Source organism: Mastomys coucha, unplaced genomic scaffold (genome assembly GCF_008632895.1).
Source record: "Mastomys coucha isolate ucsf_1 unplaced genomic scaffold, UCSF_Mcou_1 pScaffold13, whole genome shotgun sequence".
NCBI lineage: Eukaryota > Metazoa > Chordata > Mammalia > Rodentia > Muridae > Mastomys > Mastomys coucha.
The window spans coordinates 54825952-54853512 of record NW_022196895.1 but is presented as its reverse complement, the minus strand read 5'-3'; the positions used below and the strand labels follow the sequence as shown (position 1 = coordinate 54853512).

At 38.8% G+C, this 27561-nt stretch overlaps 1 protein-coding gene and 1 long non-coding RNA gene across 4 annotated transcripts in view; one reads left to right on the top strand and one right to left on the bottom strand.

Moving 5' to 3' along the window:
• LOC116087200 overlaps positions 1-23744 on the top strand; it is a 34817-nt gene extending 11073 nt beyond the window's left edge. The window contains exons 2-5 of one of the 2 annotated variants that reach the window (XR_004117314.1): positions 2675-2794; positions 21239-21345; positions 21482-21580; positions 23652-23744. This is a non-coding gene — a long non-coding RNA (uncharacterized LOC116087200). Of the gene's footprint in view, positions 1-2674; positions 2795-3588; positions 4266-21238; positions 21346-21481; positions 21581-23651 lie in introns of those variants that run through there. The other variant, XR_004117313.1, reaches the window with a different exon arrangement.
• Adamts19 (ADAM metallopeptidase with thrombospondin type 1 motif 19) overlaps positions 1-27561 on the bottom strand; it is a 187349-nt gene that overhangs the window by 2285 nt on the left and 157503 nt on the right. For both annotated transcript variants that reach the window (XM_031365741.1, XM_031365742.1), the window contains 3 exons: positions 21359-21563; positions 20281-20433; positions 2628-2805 (listed from right to left, as the gene is read on the bottom strand). In XM_031365741.1, the coding sequence (XP_031221601.1) occupies positions 2628-2805; positions 20281-20433; positions 21359-21563 (536 nt within the window). The remainder of the gene's footprint in view (positions 1-2627; positions 2806-20280; positions 20434-21358; positions 21564-27561) is intronic.

Sequence of the window (27561 nt, the reverse complement as noted above, 5' to 3'; positions counted from 1 at the left end):
ACCCATATAATTGCTTATAGATATGTGCATTGTTTAAAGTCATTTATTTTATATTGTATGTATGGTTTGATTGTTTTGCCTACAGATGTGTACCGTGTGTACATATGGTGTCTGAGGAGGTCAGAAGAGGGCATCAGATCCACTGGAACTACAGTTACAGTTGACTGTGAGCCACCATGTGGGTGCTGGGAACCAAAACTGGGTGCCTTGGAAGACCTATGAGTACTTGTAAACATGGATTCCCCTTTCCAGGCCCCTGTATGTACTATGAAAATAGGGTCTTGGCATGTAAATTCTTAGACTTCAATCTATTGTTGAGATTACAAGTGTCTGCAGCCATGTCTAGTTTAACACTGCAATTTTATCTATTTCACTTAAGTTTTATTCATGTATTTTTGTAGATAAGATTAAAAGGGTGGAGCGTAGTCTCTTCTCCTCTGTATGTACAGCTACATAAGTGATTGCTTCTTTGAAGCAGAATTGCTCTGTAGCTCATGTTGGTCTGGAATTCACTATAACCTAAGATGGCCTTGAACTCCTGAGCATTGCCTCCTGATCTCCCTAGATTCTGAGTGGAAATGTGTGCACCACCCCACTGGACTTAATATATCTGCATATTAATAACTATGTCTACGAATGGAACTACAAATAAGCAGCAAAATGCAAATATGCCCATGTCTACTCTGCACAATACTTTCCCACATAACAAGTGGGGGAGCAGGCAATATGGAGAATGAATCTTGGCTTTTTAAAGCATCAAGCTGGCTTTCAGAATGACTGAAATTTGTGGTGATGCATCAGCAGTGCTTGGATGTACTGAAGATCGGATCTAGACAATTTAATACTGAAGATATGGCTTTAGGGTGTCAGAGTAATGTGTATTTCACAACAGATGTGAAATTCTGTTGTGAAATTCAGTTTGCAGTACGTTGGTTTTGTTTGTTTGTTTGTTGTTTTTTCCTTTTCTGGCTGTTCAAATTCTTCCCTAATGTGCTTTTCATTGGGACCCTTTATTTCAGCAGCAGAAGAGCAACCAATACAACTTTCAAAGACTCAGAAGTAGAAAAATGCAATTTTAACAGAGCTCTTCCTTCCTTCCAAGATTTTCCCCGAAATGATATTTCTTAGACTCTGTATGATTGTTACACAGGGGGTTGGTTTAATTTGAGCCTTCTGTTTAAGGACTGTTTAACTTTCATCTTGAATAGTGTTATTCTATTTTAACTAATTACTTCAAAGAATCATTAATTATCTGGCTCAAAAGGAATTGTTGCTTTACCACGAAGAATCAAACTTCTTGAACCCACAGAATCTTTTGTTGACAGTATAAAAGTACATATGATAACTTAGCTTCTTTTATTGTCACAATTATTCCAATAATCACATATTTAAATTGTTCTAGAGGATATATGCACAAGTGAAAAATTTAATCCATTGTTTGCCACACCGAAGTGTTATTAAAGTAGTAACTGCCACATAGTCATTAAGATTTGTTATGCAAATACCAGACACCTACATTAAAAGCACACTCTACTTCTTGATGATAAATTATATAATAAGAATTGATAATACTTAACAAAATTACATCATAACACAAAAAACATGAAAAAATATTCCCAGTAATCACTACTCCATGTTTCTTTCATATTTGTTCTTTTTTAAATTATGTGTGTGTGTGTGTGTGTATTTTGTGGAAGTTAAGTGTAGCAGTAGAAGCTAGAAAAGTAGCCATGATATGGGAACAAGAGACCCTTTAAGGTATGATAATAGAACACACATGATATGAAAGTGGACCGGGGAATACTGGGGATAGAAGGGTACAGTAGGTACCAGTGGCAGGAGATGGGGCTGGAGTGGACAGGGCAGCCAGAACTCAATATGAATGAAAATCCTGAGAGGCATGTCCCTTTGTAGGTCAATTAAGCAATGAGTTAAAAAAATACAAAAAGAAATGAATATTGCCAGGGTTTATAAATATAGAGTTCAGCTGGGCAGTGGTGACGCACGCCTTTAATCCCAGCACTTGGGAGGCAGAGGCAGGCGGATTTCAGAGTTCGAGGCCAGCCTGGTCTACAGAGTGAGTTCAAGGGCAGCTAGGGCTACACAGAGAAACCCTGTATCTGGAAAAAAAAATAATAAATAAGTAAATAAATAAATAAATAAATAGTCCTCAAATATTAAAAAAGTACATCAGGTTTGGGTGCTCATTGTTTAGGGGAAACCATTTTTATACTTTATCCTGAAGAAAGTTTACATCCAGGACCAAAAGGAGGGCATTCCCCATGGAGGAATCTAAGGTTTATTCACAACTGCCCCTTCCACAGAAATCTACATAGTTCCACTGTGGAGCTAGACTGAAGTTTAAACTCTGTGGCAAGATGACCTCACGTAGTGTGACATCAGTAATTCCTAGACTTATCCCTGAGTAGATCCATCAGGGAGGGAAAGGGGTCTTTATGAAACTTTTAAAACTCATTTGTGACCTTTTGGACTAAAGTATACTTAATTAGACCCAAATGAGAGACAAGCAAACTGGCCCAGTTTAGTAATTCCCAAACTTGAAGGCAATATATGACCTAAGGGCACCTTTCGGTGCCCTAAAGCCATCCACTCTGTGATGTGCTTACCCAGTCTTGGTGATGTTATTGTATTTACATTAATCTTCTCATTACAGGGCTGAAGGTGACATGGCCTGTACGCTGCAGGTTTCTCCGAAGAGAAGCACTCATTTCCATGTCTTCCTGTGATCTTATGCATGCACTGGATAACACGAGACTGCATGCCTTTGCCACAGGTAACGGAGCACTAGGGGAGAAAATGAGTATGAATTATTTTGCTGTTTTCCCTGTCTGAATTTCAAGCCACTATGTGTGTGTGTGTGTGTGTGTGTGTGTGTGTGATTGTGTATGGTGTGTGTGTATGTTGATATATATGTATATATAGTATATATATATATATATATATATATATATATATATACACAGATACACAAAAATTATATAAGAATATATCTGTACTTACCAAGGAGTATCTCTCTCCCATATCATTGTTGATGTAATGAGCTATTTATGACCCATGTATTATAGATGCCATATATACAGACATACCTGCTAGCCCTAAGTGGACTCACTGGATTTACCAAAACAACACACAAGATTAGCAGAGTATAGTGGGGCTAGGATATGCCAGGAATTGGAAGGGAGGGAATGGGGGTGGACTTAAAATAAGTTAAAGAAGTTATGGAAGTCATAAATAAATTAAATCAATAAATAAGCAAGTACATACATTTTTGATTATTTATTATTTGGGGTGTGTGTGTGTGTGTGTGTGTGTGTGTGTGTGTGTAAGCCAAAGGGCTTCAAGTGTCATCCTAAGAAACATCATCCATCTCCTGTGAGAGAAGGCCCCTCATTGGCTGGAGTTTGCTGATTAGCCTAGCTTGGCTGGCTGGGGGAGCCCCAGTGAGCCTTCTGCCTGCACTACCCAGTGCTGGGATTATTATGGGTTGTGGGCACTGGAGCTCAAACCAAGTCCTCCTGCTTGTGATGCAAGCACTTGACAGACTCTGTTCTCTTCTCATCCCCCCAGGATATACATTTTAATAAATAAGTAACGAAAGCAATCTGTAGGGTAAGAATACGTGAGAAGGTGTTCTGATCTACGTTCCTAATATTCGCGGAGCATTTCAAGACAACCAGGGTGCTTGAGGAAGCAAAGGAGTGAGAACATCCGCACAGTGCAAAGGCTGAGCTCGCTGAGTCAGAAGAGGGCCTCCCTGGTCCGCTGTCACTTTCCAAGGAATCCAGAACATCTGTCACTAACCATTCCTTGTCGTTCCCCCTCATTCCTCAAGATGCCAAAGAGTATGAGCGAGCAGAAGCAACACATCTGTTGCTTTTTTTTCAAAATTATTAACAAAAGTAAAAGTAACTACAGATATACATGATGACACAGAATCAGTTGAGAAATGGTTAAAATGTTAGTTTCGTGGACACTGGGCCATAAAACACTTTAGTTTTACTTCTTATGAAAATCAATGTTGTAATAATTTGAGCGTAACGTGAAAATCAATATACTACTCGGGGAATAATAAAAATTTTGTAATTTGTTTAAGTAAGCGGTATTATGTCTGCGATTGAAACTAATAAAATAAACATTATCAAATTAAGTGTTTAATGCTCTTAGAATTTAATTTCCATTAGAAAACTTCAATAAATAGAACGAAAGCCTAGCAGAAATTATTTTCTTCATAAAATAAAATTTGGTAAAAGTTTTATTACTCATTATGTGAAAAAAAAAAGTAAATGAGTATTTGAAGAGAGACAGCTGGGATCCCGGGAAGTCTTCTAACTTTTTACTTGTTACAGAAGACAAAACTAAGTAATTGGTATTTTCTCAAATGACATCACTGTGATTAAAAACAGACAGGCCTTAAAAGAGAAAGCCAAAATAATTTTGGCACAGGAATTAAAAGGCCTTGATTTTAATATCGCCCCTAGCAACGAATGTATCTGCAACTTATTTCCCCTTTGTGTTAAGCAAAGTATTGCAGTTGATCCCAACAATAGTTTTTAAGTTCTAACCCGTGATGGAAGTAAAACTTCCACACAGTTTATTATTAATGTTACTGCTGTGGGGCAGTTTTCAAGTGCCGAGGCTGTGTATAGCGAAACAGTCGTTTCATTAATTAATGATTCTTCATGAAAACTGAAACATTGTGACAAAAGTTGTGTTAAACAGCTTTAAAAATGATACTTTGTTTGGGTGTTCCTGAATGCTCCATCAACTATTGGGGTTTTTAAAACAATATTTATTGATTAATCTTTATGCTCTGAATCCTGTACTGAACATGAAATGAATGGTCTATTTATACTGAAGATCTGGTGGTGTACTTAATGTCCCTTATTAACAAAACACAGTGACTAATGCGTGGGATTAAAAACAGATTACTAGATACAGTGGAAGCCAGGCAGTTTCATCCATTTTAAGCCAGTTGTTTAATATTTAAATAGTAAGCTATATTACCAAGACACGGTTGCTTTGGGACTAAAGAGACTGGCACCACTCCTTCTAAAAGCCTTTGTACCGAGTGGCTCCAACACTAGCCAATATGTATCCAGCATGTCTTGTATATGTCAAGGTAGTGGTATTTAGAGATTGTATGTTTTTAGACGTTTCCCATGACACCCATGAGTACTATTTCATCATTCCCAGAGAAAAACAGAGGCGAAGTAAGTTAAGTACGTTTTATAACTCAGACGTGCTAGAAATGGAGCATGAACTTAAGCATATGAATTGAGACATTGGAGAGAGCTAAGCATCACTGGATACTAGGTGTTTGCTACTGCTCTTCTTAGGCTACAACAGTTAGAAACCATTCCCCATCCCCCATATTGCTGAATAATTTTAACTTTTATAGCAGAGAGGTTCTGACATGACAGCTTGCTGCAAAGTAGAGTCAACCAGAAAGAGGGGACCTCAATTGAGGAGTTTCAATTGAGGGGCGGGCCTATGTGCATATCTATAGGGCATTTGTCCAGCCCATTGTGGGCAGTGTCACCCTGGGCTGGTGGTCCTGGGCTGTATAAGAAAGTAGGCTGAATAAGCCACAGAGACCAGACAGTAAGCAATGTTTCCCGATGGTCTCTGCTTCAGTTCCTGCCTCCAGGTTTGCCTTGAGTTCTTGTCATGGCTTCCTCACAATAACTGGCCATGATCAGGACTTATAAAACTTTTCCTTACCAAGTTGCTTTTGTACAGAGTGTTTTTGTCACAGAAAAAGAAAGCAAACTATGATATTTTTCTGTTTTACTATTATTATATGTAGAAATGATTATTTTGTTAAGATTCACATTAGGTAGCATGAGGTAAACCCATTTGCCTTATTGACAAGTCATTAGCATAATTGGTCTTTAGATATAGTGACTATACAATTTGTTTCCCATTAGGACACTGTGAAAGAAGATGTTGTTTAAGAGTATGGAAATGCTGTGGGGCAAACTTGAGGACATACAGTTATGGTTAGACAGTAAATAGAAATGGATTTGTAAATATCTAGTATGTTCAGAGTATTGTCTAATAGTGTATAAATAAATGCTGTCTTAGTTGGGGTTTTACTGCTGTGAACAAACACCACGACCATGGTAAGTCTTATAAAGGACAACATTTAATTGGGGCTGGCTTACAGGTTCAGAGTTTCAGTCCATTATCATCAGGGCAGGAACATGGCAGCATCCAGGCAGGCATGGTGCAGGAGGAGCTGAGAGTTCTACATCTTCATCTGAAGGCTGCTAGCAAAATACTGACTTCCAGGCAGCTAGGATGAGGGTATTAAAGCCCACACCCACAGTGACACACCTACTCTAACAAGGCTACACCTCCTAATAGTGCCACTCCCTGGGCCAAGCATATACAAACCATCATAAATGCATAATTAATCTCCCCAAAGCTTGACTACATTTAAATCATAAAGCTTATTTCATTAATTTACTCAAAGGTGACAATGTATCAAGTACAGTTTGGGATACTCAGATGTGGAAGTACTCAGGAGCTTGTATTTTCATAGGAAGGTGAGAAAGACAGCATTCAAATGCCAGGTGATGGTGGTGCACACCATTAATCCCATCACCAAGGAAGCAGAGACAGGCAGTTCTCTGTGAGTTTGAGGCCGTGCTGGCCTACAGATGAGTGTGAGGGCATCCAAATCTACACAGAAAAACCCTGTCTGGAAGGAGGAAAGAAAAAGAAAAAGAAAGAGAAAAAATGAAAATAAGGTAGCCAAATACTTTGTACTTTCAGATATAAACCAGTTCTGTGGAGAAAATAGAGGTTCTGAAAGAGAATGGGGGGTGGGTTTGGGGCAGGATGTTTTGCTACTCAACTGAGAAGAGGGGGAAAGAGTACTGAAGAAAGTCTTCCTCCCCAAGGACAGGCCAACCATGAACACAAGCCCGTGGGAGCCAAACATTTGTTTCTTGCCATTGCAAGCACTCCATTTATATATGTGTGATACTCTTTGATATACACATTATTTATTTTGCATCCATTCATGGTCTTTGATATAAACCAAGTCATTCAGAAAGAAGTATGGCAGTGTAGTGTGGTGCATTTCTTCACAACATAAGTCAATTTTAAAAATTATATTGCTCTCTTATCTCCATTATTCCTTCTAATTAATTTTAAGCATGATCTTCACACATAGCATGAAAGGTTTAAATATATTTGAAACATGGCAATTCTTTTGACTTCTAGTAAAGCAAAATTGTTAAAATAACAAATCCAATACTCTAAAAAAAATGTCAAGGAAATCCAAGGCATACCAGACAACTTGCCATTGAGATTGTCTTGGCAAGAAAAAAGTGCGAGAACAGGGCTAAAATAGAGCCTTGAACTGTGTACTGGGGAATCTGTTCCCAAACTTTAATATTGCCCTTAAGGACCTTTGCAGCAAAATACCTCATGATTCAGTCCTTCCTTTTTATTCTGTACAAACACACACACACACACACACACACACACACACACACACACACACACACACGCGCGCACACGCAATCACATCGTCCTAGCTTTGCTGCAGTGACTTGTAGAGTAACCATAATAAGGAGTTTTTTCGTAGATGTCTAAAAATGCCTTTGACACTTGTGGGTTTTTTTTGACAGAAATAACAAAGCTTACAGAAAATAAATGTTTCTTCATACAAAACTTGCTCCAATATCTTGATGCAGATTTTATTTTAACTTATTCATCATGACAGGTGACCTATGGAAATGATCTCCCTGCTCTGACATATGTGAGGAATGTTTAGAAAAGGTCACCTTAGATTTTTCGACTAAGAGAATAAATATTTTTTTTTCTTTCTTGAGATATCCATGACAATTTCTGATACTAAAGTAAATGATATTCACATCTCAGCTTGCATACCAAAACACTAAACATAAGACAAATTTACACAATATTTTAATACCCTTGGGGTAGAAAAATGACTAGTTTGTTAAGGGAGGACCACAAGAAGAAATTTGACAAATCAACCAGGTACCAATAATAATTGATCTTCCCTTAAATTAAGATTGCTAGATAGGTTCATCGTAGCTTGCAGGGTTCACTTCTGGGCAAGACGTTCCTCCCATTAGCTCATAGCACCTTCAGGTTCTACGGAAACTAGATGGGAGGAATGAGGCTTCTGATCAGTACCAGCCTGATATCTCTATGTTCTATTAGACAAGGGTGCTGTTTTCAGCAATAGGGTCTTATCACCAAGTTTGTGAGGCTACCAAGACCATTGGCAATGGCTCATATTTGAGGGTCTATGGGACTTCGTAGCCAATGCTACCAATAGAGGTATGACATTGACTCTGTATTTCTTAGACTGTTATGGCAATTATGGGCATTTTCCTTGGTGTTCCAAGGCAGAGTTTCTCTCTCTCTCTCTCTCTCTCTCTCTCTCTCTCTCTCTCTCTCTCTCTCTCTCTCTCTCTCTCTCTCTCTCTCTCTCTTTCTCTCTCTCTCTTTCCCTCTTTCTCTCTCTCTCTCTCTCTCTCTCTCTCCCCATTTCCCTCTTCCTCTCGCCCTCCCCATTCCTGTCTCTGTCTTTGTCTTTAGACAGGCTGGCCTCAAATTCAGAGATCCTCCTGCCTCTGTGTCCCAAGTGCTGGGATTAAAGACCTGTACCACCACCATCTGGCCATTTAAACATGTTTTATATAACTATGTGTTCATATTTCAGGGAGCTTCTACAGTAGAATTTAAGTCATTTGTCTTTGTCAGCAGGTCTACAGAGTTATTTATCACTCCTTATATTCTATTCCCTACCTTTCCATCCTGATATCCCATCATGTTCCATTATTTCCATTCCCTTTAGTGGCACTGTGTTTTATCTTCTCATCCTTAGATGTGCCCCACTCTCCCTGTGGTCCCACTGAAGGCAATAGTGGCATGACCATCATGGGAATAACAATCACTTTCCAATTGATTTTAAGTTTCTTTCCACAGGTGGAATCCATATCTGGGACAGTTACTAGGGCCATGAAACTGTGTTACAAAGGGTCACCAGCCATAGAGACGGATCCATTACTATCGTTTTGCTAATGGGACATAGGAATAAACAGATTCCAAATGACTTCTCGTTACATCCACAGTGGGTGTGGATCTCAAAAGTCACCAGAGAAGCTCCTCTTAGCAGTAGATGGTGACTAACACAAACCCAAATAAGGTACAGAGCCTAAGGAACTGCAGCATGCTCAGCCCTAAACAGGACATGTATATCCTTGAGACTTACGCTGAGACGCCCACAAGGCTCAGGGATCATTTTGGAAGAGGTGAGAGAAAGACTGTAAGAGCCAGAGGCAGTGGGTGGGTGACTATAAGGAGTGTTTCCCAGACACACTAGGGCAGCTGCACACATGAATTCACATGCAATGTACAAGCTCAAACCAGAGAAAGCTGAGGCATGGAGAGAGGGGAGGTGGGCAGGAAGGAAGTCACATCCATAGCCGAGAAGTTACTGAAAATCACTAGCTGCCAGAAGATGGAGTTTTAGTGTTCTCTACGGCTGGAGTCCTGATAAGTCTAACGCATTCTAGTGAATGGCCACAGACTCTAGAGTATATGGGCAGCCCTAACTAAACTCAGTGTGTTTTTAAAAATATGAAAGACCACACGAAATTGAAATGGTGTAGAAGAGGGATTAGATCCGGGAAGAGATGAGGAGAGGATGGATATAACCAAAATACAACACATTTTCAAAAACAATAAAAATTTAAAATATACATTATCCACCCTTATAGCTACTTCTTTTTTCTATACCCTTGGTGTGTTCAAAATACAGTGTCTGAGAGGAGACAGGATTGTGGCCTACCACTTTTGTAGATGAGAACCCTAAGCTGCAGTCGAAAGGTTGAGCCCTCCTGTGGCTTACATCCTTTCTGCTATTCTTATGTCAGAGAGGAGGAAGATCGGGCTGACCTTATAAATGCTTTCACTGTAAAGAAAATGTAATATTTCTAAGGGAGAATATAAAAGACAGAAGAAATACAAAAAGTTGTCCTAAAATCAAAGAGTATGATAGCAGCTATCTGATTCCTGGCACACACAAAAAAGTGAATATATATTTATGTGTGTGTATATATAATATATGTCTATGTGTGTGTATGAATATTAGAATGAAGTATTTCTTGAACTACAAATAGTATTTTACCTTAATTACTGTACTTTCAAATTACACATTGGAATAATGACTAAATCTACTTATCAACCAACTCATGCTATGGAAATATTTTGTATTTGTTTAGGCAGTTACAATTTGAACTTGGGGTGATTTTTAACAAGGGGATAAAATAAGACTTCCAAATCTAACTTCAAAATAATGAGATTCTAGTGGGAAAGATATTGCGACTATAAACTATTGGCTGAATATAATTTTTATTTTCCCTCCTGGATTGAGTATAGTCATACAAGTGATTTTATTCAGGTTCCACCTAGCTACATCTCATTTTCAATACTTAGATTAGTTAGCTATTTGGACCTAATGGGAGATTTAAGTATCTATAAATGTGTATATTTAGATTATATAATGAAATAATTTGCCATCAGGCTTACTGAAGCATTAATCTGTGGAAGTTATAAGCAGTCTTTAGGGACCACAAAATTCTTCTAGTTGTAAACACTGTAAAATGCCACCTTATAGATTTTACCAGAGAGGCACAAAATCCAATAGTAAAATTATCTCTAATGAATATTCATTTTAAAAATGTTAGACTAAAATGTCTAATGTAAGTTTGATTTATTTTTAAACTTCTTGAAAGTAAAAAAAAAAAATCAGTGTATTTAAGTGTTAAAAATAATATTTCTCACAGTTGGCTTTTATAGAGATTACCCAAGATTCCTTACTTCTAGACAGTGCCAAAGATATATATTTTGGAGAGAATGTGTTTTCTCTAGGCCAAACACTAAGAAAAGCTCTGTAATACTTTACTCATTTCCAGCTGGCTGTTAGAAGAAATAGGACTTCCTAAATTAAGGGAAAATAGTCACTGGCAGGGCTTGGGAATTTTTTCAACTACCAATATAATGGACAGTCTTCGAGTATGTGATCTAATCTGTAATGGTAAGTGCCAATCTGTTAAGAGGTAGGCGGCACTGATTCAGGGAATTTGTCTTTGGGAATAACGAGATATTCGAAAGTGGTTTAACAAGAGCGAAGTAGCAGTCGTGGCTCAAGCAGACCTCAGAGGGAAGCTGAGCGATGACTTCCACTGGAAATGGTTTGAGCAGCATTCCTCTTGGGCTATGTACAGGCTTGGCAGCTCCCACTCAGCGTTTTAATGAAGTGAGTGTGAAACACACATGCTTAAGGACAAGAGCTGGGCTCCGTTCTTAAGATGAGCTGTTTGTTTTGCTGTCCTTTTGAAACAGTTTGTCGGCTTTATTTAACACATGGGTATTTGGAATCAATTTATTCCTAGATTTCAGGCATTTGAGGATGTCATTTTCTTTGCTCCCTCCTTTCTCCCCTTCCCCTCCTCTCTAAAGATCTAAGTAGTGTGCTGTGTTTAATGAAATGTTTTCATGTAATTAAAGCAAGTCTAGGAAATTTATGTGGTCAAAGAAGTTGCTTATGAATGATTTAAGAGATCTTAATGCCTTGTGAAAGGATTGTGTGTCTACAACTGATAGCAAGTGTACACTGATCAATACAGCAATGAGAGGGATGGATTACTACAAAGCCACCAACAGGTGTAAGCTTTCACCTATATTTGTCATCTCGTCAGCTCTCAGCCAAGAAATCAGAGGGTCTTACAGAGGCCGAAGGAACACATGACGTGGACCAAACAGTTCTGACATATCATCATGCTACAGAGAGCACTTTTCAATCACAGTGATTGGACGTCACTTTAAGTTTAAATACTTTCCAGGTCTCATTCGACAGTTCTGTCAAAAGCTGACCAGATTCATTTGGTTATGTAAGTGAGAGGAATGAACTATGTGAGTTCGGAAATCATCTTTATAGTGTTTTAATAAGTAAAGCCTTGATTGCCAGCAGCTCAGGTATTAGCATATGGCAACTATCTCTAATTTACTCCATCATGACAGGAGTCTCACATTCACTAGGTCTCAGGTGAGAGCCATTCTCTTCTCTGTTTCCCTTCTGGGTTAGAGAGCTGCTGTCTAAACTAGTGGTGAGAATACCATCTATGTCCTGTCACAAGGATGCCAAAGAAGTCTCCTATCCCCACATGAAACTTTAAGGAGGCTGGTGAGATGGCTCAATGGTAAGAGCGCCTGCACTGAATGTGTGGAGACCTGAGGATGAATGCCCAGCGCACACACAAAAAGCCTGCCATGGCTCTGCTCGCCTGTAATGCCGGCACTGGAGAGACACAACAGGTGGATCCTGAAAGCATACTCATGTGCGTTTGTCAAACATAAACACACACACACACACACACACACACACACACACACACACACGCGTGTGTGTGTGTGTGTGTGTGTAATTATATATTATAAAAGGTTATAAAAGGTTAATCAACCTCAGGGATGGTTCACCAAGGCATAGATATTTTTAATTTGGTTTCAATGCTCAAATTTCCTCTAGGGAGAAAAAAAATCCATATAACTAGACCTTAAACATTGAGAAATCTAGGGTGAGTCATACAAGGCGTATCACACTGAAGAGCACACATATCACACTGAAGAGCACACATCCAACGTCCTTTCCAAAAGGAAGTTTTGTAAAGAAGAAAAAGAAGAAATACTATATTTTCCTGTTTGTAATTGTCCATATACAGAAAAGTGTTGAAGCACTTGGAAATTCCAAGAATGAAGAGTTGCTTTATTTTATTCAACATCAGTTCCTCTCATAATAATAATAATAATAATAATAATAATAATAATAATAATAATGATGATGATGATGATGATGATGATGATGATAACAATAATAATAGAAATTAAAATAAAGTAACTTAAATCAATAACAATTTAGTCATAAAATGAAGACGTTGAGGTCTCTAGGATGTGGCAGTTTGATGTATCTGTCAAATCAACAGGTGTATTTTCTTTACTTTAATAGATTAAAGGCTATTTACCCATCTCAGTTGATATTTTACACTTTCACATTTTACTAACAAAGTTAATTTGGATCTTTGTGACTATTCCTTGTTATTTCTATAATTTTGAAATCCTTATAAAAAATCATTCAGCTTCCCTGTTTTGAAGGGAAATACCCCTCTGAGGTGGAAATACAACCTCTGAGTTGTGCAATGTCATGGACTCTGGAATCTCCAACATCTGATATTACCTGGTATGGGGTATGTGGTGGTTTAGTATAGGAATGGCCTTCAAAGATTTCAATGCTTCGTCATTAGGGGATGACATTATTTGATAGGGATTAGGAGGTGTGGCCTTGCTGGAACAAGTGTAGCTGTTTTGGAGGACGTGTGTCACTAGGGGATGAGATTTGTGGGTCCCAAAATGCTCAAGCCAGGCCCAATGTCTCTCTCTTGCCACTGCCTGTGGATGTAGAACTCTCATCTACCTGTCCAGCTACCTCTCCAACACCATGACTGTCTCCAACCATGTTCCCTAATGAGGATGGCTCAGAGGTTAAGAGCATTGCTGGTTCTTCCAGAGGTCCTGAGTTCAATTCCCAGCAACCACATGGTGGCTCACAACCATTGATTATGAGATCTGGTGTCCTCTTGTGGCTTGCAGGCACACATGCTGGCAGAATGCTGTATACATAATAAATAAATCTCTTATGTGATACTTTTAAAGTTATGCTATATTTTATATTGTGATATTGATATGAAATTGTGGAGACAAACAAAATAGGAAAGGTTATAGTTTAATATTCATGTATTTGTTTGCCAAATTGTTATGGGTTCAATGGTATTAATTCAGTTTTTTTCAACCTGACAGAAACTAGAGTCATCTGGGAGAGGGATGCTCAATTGAATAATTGCCTCCATCAAACTGGTATAAAATATCAACTGAGATGGGAAAATAGACTTTAATCTATTAAAGAAAATACACTTGTTGATTTGACAGATAACATCAAAATTGCCTACATCAAAAGCCAAATCTGTGGGCCTCTATGAAAGAGTTTCTTGATTAATGATTGATAGAAGAAGGTCCATTCCTCTGTGAGCAGCATTAGCCTTGAACAGGTGGTCATGGCTCACTGAAGAAAGCAAACTGAGTATACCATGCTCAGGAGGACAAGTCCGTAAGTTGTGTTCCTCCACGATCTCTGACTCAGCTTTTGCTTCTAGGTTCCTACCTGGAGTTCTTGCCTTGGCTGCTCTCCATAATGTAAGAGCAGTAAGATGAAATAAATCCTTTCTTACTCAAGTTGCTTTTTGTTAGTGTTTTATCACTGTGACAGAGAAGTAAACTAATACATCACTGCTTACTTGATCTTTTACTTAGGCCTGGGTTGTTTTTAAGTTGATAATTACTTAACCCAGTGTCTCTTTACAGTTACGATGGTTGGTCTCACAAAGCACACTGATCTGGTACATTGTAAGTAATTAGTTTTGCATTCTACTTGGAGCTCCTTCTTAATGTGGCTAATTAATCACCAACAAGGGTGAGCTGAACAAGGATAGCACCAATGAGCATACAATACTGGATGAGGAAAATCCTACAAGGCCTCAATCCTGCACAGAGAACAATAAATAGGCACTCAGGCAAAGCTGGGGGTGGGAAAGGTGGAATTCCTCTGGTAAGAGTACACCAACTGGTTGTCCAGGGCCAAACGGTCAGCCCTGGACAGCATACATTGTGCAGTCTGAACGGAGTGTGCTTGGATATATATATATATATATATATGTGTGTGTGTGTGTGTGTGTATGTGATATACACATGCATATATATGTGTGTATATATATGCATATACATGCCTGTAACAATTGTTAAAGGAGTGGAAAATGAATTTGAAGGTGATCAGGGAGGGTTATATGTGTATTGTAGGATTTTCTCTGCCCAATCATATTAAAGCAGTGGCAGGCCTGTAATTGGACAGGAAAAGGGAGGCAGAGCGAGGAGTTTGGGGGACAGAGAGAGAGGACGGGGGAGTGAGGAGGGCAGAAGAACCAGAATGGAGGCAGATGTGTTATCTAAAGGTTAGAATAATTGGGTTAAAGTTTTATCACTATTAATTGGCTCTGAAATTATTGTATTGGCATCTTGTAAAATGTGATAGTAATACATAAATTTGATTGGTTAACTATAAGCTTAGGGGTCTTAATCATACCAGGTAATTAGATGTGGGGATGGTTAACAAGGGGTGCATGGGACAATGCATGGAAGCTGGCAGGCCAAGAGACCATGCAAGTGAGATCATCTGGCGTGGGGGCAAGACCCTGAGAGTTGGCGGTGGCAGAAGAGTGAGGGAGGCTGGCCTGGCCCTAATGAAAGTTGCTAGGTTCATTTTTTAATATTTCCTGCAACATATGTGGGAGTGTGGAAGGGAATAGGAAGGGGAGAAATGTAATTGTATTGTAATTTCAGAAGCAACAGTAGAAAAATGTGTGTGTGTGTGTGTGTGTGTGTATATGGAAGTGTGTGTGTATTTGTGTGTGTGTGTGTGTGTGTGTGTGTTGTATGCCTGTGTAGTGTGCAGGAATACGTGTACCACAGTGAATCTATGGACGTGAGAGGACAACTTAGAGTTACTTCTGTTCCACCCTTTGGGCCCAAGGGATTAAATAAGTTCACCGGGCATGGTGGTTACAAACATCTTCACTCACTGGTCATTTACTCAGCTTTGGGCTCCTTTTGAAAAATCATGCTAGGTACTCAAAAAGTGTGATTTCTCTGTAGTCTGTAGTTCTAGGACAATAGATCAAGTAGATTCTAATAACATTAGTTATATATATATGTTGAAAATACTACTTTACTAGAAATAATCAAGAAGTTAAAATTAAAATACAAAACATGCAGTATATTTTACTCTTTTAGTTAGAATGCTGTTTGCAGAGAATAAACAAAAATTTAAAGCACAATTTTGAGATTTAGAACTACTTCAACTAGAAAATTATTGATGACATCAAATCAGGATGATGTTAAATAAGTGGAATTATCATCCTCTTCGACGCTGTTTTACAACTGGAAAGGGTTTAGATAGACTGGTTCATTCTATCTGCCTTTTAGGAAGAGTCGCCTTAGTTTTTAGATTCTTTCTCTATGTGCTTTCTCTGCTATTCATTTGAAGATGATTATTCGGTGGTGGTTTTCATTTCCAGGGATAAGTTAAAATGATTCATTTTGTGTCTACACAGAGATATTTTCAACTAGACGTATAGTTAACTCACTCAAAACGACTAAGTACCACTTAAGATTACATCATTTCAAGAAAACTCATAATGATATGTAGTCCAAATACTGATTTAAAATGTCATAATTTGATGTGTCTCAAACTATTCATTTTTCATATTTTGGAAATTTTCCAGTACCAAATAAGCTTGGAACTTAGAGTATGGAATAAATCTAATGATAGAACAAAAATAATTAATTTGGCTCAATGACATCAATCAATTGTTAATATTTCATGGAAGACCAAAATCCATTAAATCTTTAGGAAAGGACAAAATTCTTTGCAACAGGTAAATAAAATGCTTCTGCTTGCCCTTCCGCTGGCCTTCATTAATGCAAACCAGAGGTCATACAAGTTGAAATCAAGGCAGAAAAGCCAAACTGGTGAAGAAAATATGGCATTTTATTAAACACAGGGAATGATGTTATTTTTCATTTCAGCTTAAGAGAGTGAATGCAGATTCATGTCACCGCAAAACATGTGGGTCCTGTTCCCCTCCCCTTAGAAAGATTATCAAACCACATTTGCATCAGACATTGTCAGAATGTGACACACAACTGTGTCAAGGATTAACCTAAACCACAATAGGCATATAACACCTTGTATCCTCATTTTAAAAACTCTGTAGTTTAATGATATAAACATGGGCCATGTCTATGCAGGCCATGTGCCTAGAAGCCAGTCTTTCTACATTTCCATGGGAATATGTTTACTTGTTTGTTTGTTTTGGTAGTATTAGGGTTTCAACCTTAGGACTGGTATATCATAGGGAAGTGCTGTACCCCTAAACTACATCACTCCCCTTATACCTGGTTCCCCTGCCCCTTAAGCCGAGAGAAATTATTCCATTGTTTACACTAAATTATCTCAACAATAAATATTAGAAATCATAAAGGCTAATGTAAATGCCAGCAGCTAGTTGAAGGCATTAGCCATATGCTGCTTCTGCCTTTAATTGATATCAATTTCCCGAATGACCCCTAGGAAGGGCGAGAGCCTTAGGACTTCTCTTTTGATTCAGTGCATGCTGTGTCTGTCTTAAGAAGAGAGGAGTGCTTTTGTGCTGCGAGACTTTATGGTGAGCAAATTCAATATTCCTGATCAAAGCCAAACCAAGTTTTAATATCAGGGCCACTTAGGTGTATTGATAGTATAAAACACCGGGCAGGAACTGAGTGAAGAAGACAGATTAATTGCCCTCAGGGGAGCACGGACATCCAGCCACAACCACATACATCTTGTTGCTATTTCTCTGCTGTAGAGGCACGGCACAGCTGATAAGAATAAGGGATCTGTGTTCTGTCTGCCCCTGAACACTTTAATCATGGGAACACAGTATCTGAAGCACTGTGCCTTTGCTCTGTAATTGTTTGGGATGTTTTTCATTTCGACATGAAAGCCGCATCTTAGAAGTAAGAGAGGGGGAGGTGGTAGTAAAATCAGGAACATTCACAAGAAGCCGCTGGTTTTCATTTGCACACATTTTGGTGTTTGAATTTGATGCTGAGAGCTCGGAAGGGGGGAAAAAAAGGTTTTTAAGGAAAAGAGAAAATGTACTTTGATGTAAAGAGAGGCTGGGGAGGAGAGAGGGAGGAAGGGGGTAATGAGATGGAGAATGAGCGCAAAGCAAGAAAGGGATGCTCAAGGCTAAGAGTCCTAGGATGAAGAAGACTCATTGGAACCACCCTCTGAGCCCCGCCACAAAGGCTATGTGAGTGTGTAGAGCAACACAGCCCAGCTATAAGGTATTCAATCTAACACGACTTGTGAATTTTATATATAATTATGGTAACATTAAAAAAAGTTTTTCAAAGCTAGTATTAAAAAAAAAAAAACCCTGAAATCAGTATTCTTTATACCATCCAAAGTTAATTTTTCTTTCACGAAGATACAACACAGGGCCACAGTAGACACATTCTGTTAATGAAAAGGAACAGTGCTTGTCATGGCGACAGCTATGTGAATCCTGTCTCTACAAGGCTCCTCAAATGTGCTCCAAGTTCTGTGTCAGGTGCTATAATAACACCAAGATCTGCTGCTTTTTAAAGTCTATATTTGAGGTTGTGTAGTTAACTAGGATACAGGCATCCTTTGAAATATTCCTATTTATCACAAAGCTGGAAAAATATAATTCATTTTATATACTATAGTCTTAGTCATATTTCTATTGTTGTGATCAACTCATGCACACTAAACCTACGTGACAAAAGACTAGCATGGCAGAGTACTCTGACTATAGCTAGTGCTGTCTCTACATTTTCATCTGACCTGAACCTTCAAAGACATCATTTCATCATATTAACACCTATCTGCCTATTTGTCCATTTCCCATTTAAAAGTTGGGTTAATATGCTTGTATGCAATGCAGTCATCAGATTTGACACTTACATCTCTTGAATTCTACCCAAAAGTGCTTTTCTTCTACTTAGAATTAGGACAACAAATCCTACACATTACAGAAATTGATTATGGGTGATCTGGAATTCACTGATGCCTGAAAGTCATTCCCATTGAAATGTGAAGTGTTTAAAAGCCTTATGGGTCAGGTTCAGTGTTTTTAAGTGCATCTGAGTCCTAATGTGAAATCTGAGTGTTGATAACACAGGCAAAACATTAAATTTCCTAAGAGCTAAAATTAAATCTTAGTGTGCAAATTATTAATAAGGAAGAAAGCCATAAACACATAGCTGTGCAAACACACACACACACACACACACACATCACATCACATCCAAGCCTTCCAGCCCTACATCAACACCCACTCTAGACATCTATACACACAAGAAAAGACTTTAAATATCCAGAATTTCATGTGTAGCAGCATTGAGAAAGCTGGAATAATTCTCAATGCTTTATATATGGAAAGTATTTCTTCCAGAATGTTCTTCAGCTTATTTTGAAGAAAGCTATCATGCTTCCCACTGTGCTGCAGCAGATCTTCTTCCCACTTATGAAACCCAGGAGAGAAGACTTCTATTTCATGTAGGCCACAGAGCTGGATGCTCTGTGGTAAACGCAATCCACAGGTAAATGTGGAATTATTACATTTGGAATCTGGTACAAGTTTTATCCTAAGACATAGAGCTCATTGATGCTCTATGAAGTGATGCATTCAGTGTACTCCACAGTCAAATCGTATATGAGCCTCCACATATGAAAACTTTTAGCAAATTTTACTGTTACCATGGAATAAAATTGCCCACTGCCCAAATGAATACTGCCCATTTAAATTAACTTGAACAATTGTGAGCTGGGCAGTGGTGGCGCATGCACTTGGGAAGCAGAGGCAGGTGGATTTCTAAGTTTGAGGCCAGCCTGGTCTACAGAGTGAGTTCCAGGACAGCCGGGGCTGTACAGAATAATGCTGTCTCGAAAAACCGAAAAAAAAAAAAAAAGAAAAAAGAATAAAAAAGAAACAATTGTGATCCCGGTCCCTCTCTTGACAAGCCAGTGACCCCTGTATGATACCTTTTCATTGAGTGTTTTTCTGTCTCCCTGTTTATGTCTGTGCTCCAACCCTGTTTTACCAAAGATGGAAAGGAATTCTGATATTTCCATTCCTACTGTACACAACTCATAATACTGAAGGGAAGAGAATTATATCATGTCCCTTTTTTTTTTTGCTTTTCTGCTGGAAATGATGCCCTTTAAGTGTAGTTTGGGTTTACACATTTAGTGTGCTTTATCTCTTAGATGGCTATTATTAAAACATATCCTGAGGAAGAACTCTAACCATAAATGTTAGCAATAAAATAATGCTCACTATTTTTAGAGCTTCTTCTTTTTTTTAATATCAGCTATGATGTTAGACACTTTATGTATTTTATCTCAATCATTAACATCACGGCTTAGAGATCATAGTCTGAGAGACATGGATATAAAAGCTGGGCATGGAACACTCTACTCCTTGATGTCTGCCTCTGCTCTCTCTGCCTCCTAAACTCCATGCAAATCATTCTCACCTTAGACCAGTCGCCTACTCGCCACACGTAGCATTTTGAGTAATCCTCACAGTCCTCGGCTTCCCTGGGTCTGGTGGAGAGGACACACTTTTTTCTTGGGTTTGTGCACCTCACTGTACGATGCCGCACACCTTTGCCACACTTCACTGAGCACTGGAAGATAATATTAAAGGTTTGAGTAGAGTTGGTACACGCTATGGATTAAGGAATGTTCAATAATAATAATAATTATTAGAGGGACAACTAGGTATTGAACAGAACATGTCTATCATTTTATATCACATACAATATGATGAAATTATGTACATGGATAATTTTCTGCATGTCTATATGGAGGGGTAGGCTTTGCGCATATATCATGTAAGTGTGTTTATGGGGATTCATGTACTTATACACCTAAACTGCTTTGGCGAAGTCACTGAATGTATGCAGTAAGTGTCATCTATAATTATGTTAAGATATGTGTAACAACAATGAGAGTTTATCACTGTGGATCTGCATGGAAAACACATGTATTTAGCACACTACAAGCTTGCAAGTCTGTGTAGAATAGTGAGCTCACCCTGGTCTACAACATAGCTTTACCACTTCCGTAGGGGGTTTGAGTGAATTAACTCCTCTGATTTATACTGCTCATACATATAAAACAGCAAATATTTAATTTTCTTACACTTGTAAGAATGTATACAATACTTATATGTAAACTTCAAATATGAAGTAAAAACTCATTGCTTGTACATATCAAATGATTGCTAAATGTTAATTTTCTTGACCTTTTAAATGTTCAGAGATATTCGAGGAGTCAAATATACACTTTATACTTACCAGCAGTACTCACAGCGTACACATGAGAAAAATCAAAAATGTCTAAAATGCCCATGGAATGATCTAAGAGTTATGTGGATATCTTTACTTTTTTTTATATTTTTAAAACTTAGCTCTTTTCCTTTTGTTTCAGCAAAATTTATAGTTCTATGTATCAACTGTCATGTGAAGTGATTTGGAATGTGACACAGGATGTTGTAGAAGGGAAGGGTCAGAGGAGAAAAGGAGGGATGACATGGAGTAAGTACCGCACCTCTGACCATACTCCGGCCTCCCACACTGTCATGCAGTCCTGACCCTCACAGCGCTGCGCGGTAGCGGGCTTTGGCCCTATGCAGTCCCTCTCCCAGGCTCTAATTAGGGTTCCATTTTCCAGTTGCTGGGTACAGGCCACTTGTCTGCTCTGGACTCCTTTTCCACACGTTCGTGAACACGTGGTCCATTCTGTCATCATCCACCTAAAAGGAAAGCAAAGGTTATGTGAGACAAATTAAAATATGTCTACTTATCTCATACCCAACACTCTTTAGAGTTAGCTGAAAGTTAATTTATGTTAGCTTTACTTAAATTGTAATCACCTTGAGCATACTATACTTAGTGCATTTTCCTGAATGTTCCATAATTCTAATCTCTTTTATATTCTTAATGCTCAAAGTCTTTAAATGTTGCCACTCTTAATTATGTGAATGCTAACTTGTCTGTTAACACATTCTATACAGAGTAACCATAGATATAAAATGTTTTGAAACTGTTGCTATTTTTTTGCATTATGAATATTCACAATACCTAAATGTATCACAATACCTAAATGTATTAAGAACTATAGCCATTATGGCCATTTACAGAAAAGTAAATTGAATCAAACAGAATTTTCAGTAAGAGTCTCCCAGCTAGAGCGGTAAATGCTTTAACCTAGACACTGGCTAGTTCTGACATGGGCACAGACATATGGGTTTATTAACACGATCTCATTTTAGTTATTATTTGTTTGGACTCTAATATTTTGTTTCAAGGTTTACTGATCTAATCACCCCACCAATAAACACACACACACACACACACACACACACACACACACACACACACATTTTAACAAGGATTAGGGTAGTAATGCATAATCACTGTGCCTCTAATGATTTGGGGCTTATCACAATGGCACTAGTTTGACCATCTACTCAAATTTAACTTCAGGACAGAAGCAGGTCCTATGTTAGGAACAGTGTCCCTTCCCATTGTACAGGATCCTTGCAACGGGGAAGAGGGATGTGCCTATATGTTGAGATGAAGAGAGGAGAATCACCAGGGCATTGACACAGCAGGAAGCTACCTTGTGAGGGTCACTAAGATATAAAAGTGGTGACAGACAGTCTATCTGACAGGTGAGACAGCTCCACAGGGACTACTATAAGGACAATATCAATGGCATGAATATGTGAAACCAAAGGATGGTTCACATCCCAGGCACAATGGAGCAGACAGAGTCCTATAGGTTGCACTACTCAGAAGGCCTGGAATTTATTTATATAGCTATCACAGAGCTGGTAAAATGACTCAGCAAGTTAAAATGTCGGAAACCAAGCCTAACAATAGGAGCTCAATGGGGACCCACATGATGGAAAGAAATAACCAACCCCTATCAGTTTCTGTGACCTTCATAGGAGTTCCTTGGCACCCCTCCTTCCCTCCATCCAAACAACAAAAACAAACAAATAAATAAAAATAATCCTGTTTAACATTTGGGGTTAACTAAAACTGTATGGACCGAAGCCACCATAAAGGGGGCTAGTGTACTATAGAGCACATATTTTGATATATCTTTAAAATGATTTATCTTTAAACTATACATTCATCTTCACCTTCTACTTGTTCCTAAAACAAACCACATGCTGATGTGGCCTTTGGAACAGTTTAAGGTTTCACTGCAGGCTACTTCCTCATATGGATTTCCCAGGCTTGACAACTTCCTCTTTGATTGTTCTTCCTCCCTACTCACAGGCTGGGGCATCCACAGCTATGCCTCCTGGCTTGTGGCAAGGCATGGACTGCTTGGCTAGAGGTTTTTCTGGCTTCCTGATGGATGCATGTACTCCTCCTTTTTGCACATATGTAAATTGCCCAGTGGCACAGATCGAATCCCAGCAGTGGTTCGCATTGAGTAACTTTCCACTAATAGTGTTTTGTTAAACATTTCTAGAAATAGAATTTAGGTTTCTATGTTCTACAGGAATAGCTAATTATATCAAAGTTAACCAATCCCAAGCCTTTCCAGTAATTAACTACATTTCGAAGCATTATATCCTCATAGTCCAGTGTGCAACTGCAAAGATGATTTAATTTTATCAGTCTTTGTGTTTTTATTTCTGAGAACGAAAGAGAAGAAAGCACTCGAACCCTTTTCTTCCACTGGAGTCCCTTAGTTGATTTTTCCTAAAGTGAATAATTGGCCATCAATTGCGGCTTGGTTTCTGCTTTTTATTTCTGTAAACACTTCTGGAAATAATCACAACTTAAATTCTTCTTTTGGTGTCCTTTCCCTCATCCTTTAGAGCCCGAAGAAATAGCTGAAAAGAGTCCGTGTGATTGATGTCATGGAACCTCATAGTTTTACAATAAAGTTGATTATCACGTGCTCAATAGAAGGATGGACATTATCTTTTCTACTCCTTGATAATTCATCAAAAGAAAGATGTAAGCTACAAATTTTCTAACAGGATAAGAGCATTCTCTATGTTTTAGAGTTCATCTACCTAGGGATGACCTCATTTGTAAGACATTACAGAGATATTTAATCATTAGATATTTACTTAGTCATTTAATTATTTTCTTTATTGATATAATTACATCATTTCCCCTTCCATGCTCTCTCACTTCAAATTCATAGCCTCTTATTTCATCAACTATTATTACATACATATATGTATATACTTATATATGTCTAAATATTCCAATAAACCTACTCAATATGTATAATGTTACTTGTATACATATTTTCTCTATATTTTGTATTTGGCACATAAGATGACATAGGCTATTTGGTGACATTTTTGCAGAAGATGTAAAAATTTATACTATTGTCAGAGTAACAAGATGTAGAATCAGCCTGGAAACAAAATTCTGGTCATGCCTATGAGAAATTATTGAGATTAGGTTAACTGAGATGGGAATTATAGAATAATGTGGATTATTATATGTGGAGAGCACCACTTCGGGAACAGAGATCCTAAACTTCAGAGAAAGGAGAAAGTGAGCGGAGTTCTGTTAAATCTGCTAACATAGTGTGGATACAATGTAACCAACTGTGTCAAGTCCCTGCTGTTCTGACTTCCCCCATCCTGATAGACAGCAACCTCAAATTCTGAGCCAAAAAGCCAACTGTACCTTAACCTGCTTTCTGTTTGCTTCACATTTACTTATTTTGCATATGTGAGTGCGTATGTGTGTGTGTGTGTGTGTGTGTGTGTGTGTGTGTATGTGTGTGTGTGTATAGATGCATAGATACATGCTTTCCATATCACACATGTGCAGGGTGAGAGTCAATTTCCTCTTTCCACTGTGTGGGACTCAGGAAACGAATTCAGATGGTCAGGCTTGGTGGCAAGCCCTTTCATCCATTAAGCTAGCTCACAGTCCCCCGAAGACGCTTGGGCCATAGAGTGTGAATGAAACTGGAATGTTTTCTTGGGAGAGAAGCCATTGGGGGGTGGGTGGGAAGAAACATGCTCTATGAACAGGTCTTGGGAAGATACCCTGTGATGATTGCAGTGTGATTTATCTTGTGTGCCTGGCAATTGGATCCTCAATTGCTTGTCAAGTGGCCCTTATAAGAATTCTCAGCTGCTAGAACTGCTTGGCCTTATGATCTTCAGTGTTGGTTGCCTCCCGGATTTCTGGTATCAGAATGGGAGATAGAAAAGCCAGCTGAGACTTGGGGGAAGGTCTAGCAGATGAGTGGAGAAGGTGGAAGGTGCAGAAGATATGGTTAGGAGAAAGTTGAGCCAGGAGAAGCTGGGCTGAGCATCGGATAGGCTAGAATGGTTGTTACAGTTTGGAATTGCTAGTACTGGGAAAACTGGGAAAAGTGACTGTTTGAGCAGACTGTTGGGGAACTAAAGGAGGAACCATTGGAAGGAACATTTGAAGAGGCTGGGCTGGAAACTGGAGGAAGCTGGCAGAGAGTTAAGAGAACTGATCACTGTTCTAAAAGATGATTGTCACTAGCTGCCCATGTTCTCTCCTTGCTCTCCTCCCTGACATGGATTCCTGCTTAAAGACACTGCCTCCTTTTCTCATGGGAGGAAGACAATATTCCCTAACAAAAACCACTTCTACTCTGCCTCACAATTTTCTCTTGAAACTGCTCTGTATAAACGACTCATTTAGCAGGTTTCATTTAGGCATTTTCCTCCGAGGTGGCTGACTGCCTCAATTGATAAACAAAAGCTGAGCAGCACACACTTCAAAGAACACTCAAGGAAGAAAGTGGAAGTTCTAGGCCTGTCATTGTAAGCATGTTCAAGATCCCAGATGCGGCAGAAAAAAACTACTACATTCAAAAAACAACATATGCAAGGTAAACCAAATTGTTTTAATGTTAAGAGTATCTCATAAAATAAATTAGCATTTCATAGCTGGGTATGGTGGTACATGTCTTAAATCCAAGTATCTGGGAGACAGAGATAGGGTCTGAGGCCAAGCTGGTCTACAGTTTACAGAAGGAGTTCCAGGACAGTCACACAGAGAAACCTCATCTTGGAAAAAACAAATAATAATAACAATAATAATGATGATGATGATGATGATGATTATCCTATAATCATTATAGGGTACATAGGGTACATACTAATGTACTTACTTCTGCAAACTCTCTTCAAATAATCTCTTTATTCTCTTAAAGTATATACCTATGTAGAGGTTAGGTCTGTCAGTAGAGAAGGGGAAAAATCAAGAATTGGACTTCAATAATTTAGAAACACTGAATCCACAGCAAAATCAAGTGGCTTGAACCATAACACTATAAAGGAAGAGAAGATTCCCTAAACAGTTTCAGTTGTTTCAACATGGAATAAACTCACTGATAGAGTCTAACGATTTTGTTTTGTAACACAGTGGGGACTGGGAGCATGTAGAGATTACAGAAATGAAGACTAGGAGTGAACAATTACCTAGATGACAAGTAATTTCCAAAGAGATTTAAATACCAATGTGAAATTAGCTTAACTGGGAGTTTTGTTCCTCCAACCGCATAGCTTCCACCATGATTCCTTTTGTGGTGGGAAGTTATGGGGCAGAGTGGCAGAACAGGGTGACAAGGCTGTACATTCTTTGCATGTCTCAGTCTTAGGGTGTGTGAGTTCTTCTGACTTTCATTTCCAAAGCTGTTATGAAGGGGAAGAATCAATTCTCCGACTTTCGGAGAATGTTCAACTCAGTCTAATGCATGCAGTCTCTACAATCCTGAGCATCAGATAAAGCAAACATCCTTTTACCATGCTAGAGGAAGTACTGTAGCCTTTCTTTTTTTTTTATCAGAGCATCTCTAAACATGGTAGAGCTTGAGATATTAGACAGTCTCACTTAAACATACCAATCCTTTTCAGGAGAAACCATTTGAATTTTTAGGCCCCACTATGGAAGCCATGCCAAGTACCCATAAAGCAAAATGAAACCCAGGTCTGTACCTTTCTACCCTCTTCCACATCTGCTTCCTGAGTCAGGGCTCATCTTCTTCTGTACTTGTGACAGTCACCATTGATATTTTGTTCCCTGTTCATGTGCCTTGACTGTCTTGTTACCCAGAGCTCACTGAAGAACCCATCAGTAACTGGACTGTTTGTCTTCAGACCTTTAGGAGAAGGACTGAGTACCTGGCTGCCAGAAGGGACCCTGTGTCTCTATTGCCTTGCTGGGCTAGATCTGCCCAGGCCTGACACTTCCTCTTGTCCAAATTCTAGCATCTCATCTAGAGAATGCTGAAGCAAATAGCTAGATTAGCCACAATTAATTAAACAACGTGTTTGAAGTGGTGGCTCAACTCATAGGTACTTCTTAAACTTAATATGTAGTTAATCTTTGGTTTCACACCCTTGAAGTCGTTACCCACAGACCTTAACCCTACTCTCTCAGATCTTGCTTGCTGAAATGTTCCCACTTGGTGTGCTGGCTGGTTCTGTGTGTCAACTTGACATAGGCTGGAGTTATCACAGAGAAAGGAGCTTCAATTGGAGAAGTGCCTCCATGAGATCTAGCAGTATGGCATTTTCTCAATTAGTGATCAAGATGGGAGGGCCCCTTGTGGTTGGTGCCATCCCTGGGCTGGTAGTCTTGGGTTCTATAAGAAAGCAAGCTGAGCAAGCCAGGGGAAGCAAGCCAGTAAGGAACATCCCTCTATGGTCTCTGCATCAGCTCCTGCTTCCTGACCTGCTTGAGTTCCAGTCCTGACTTCCCTTGGTGATGAAC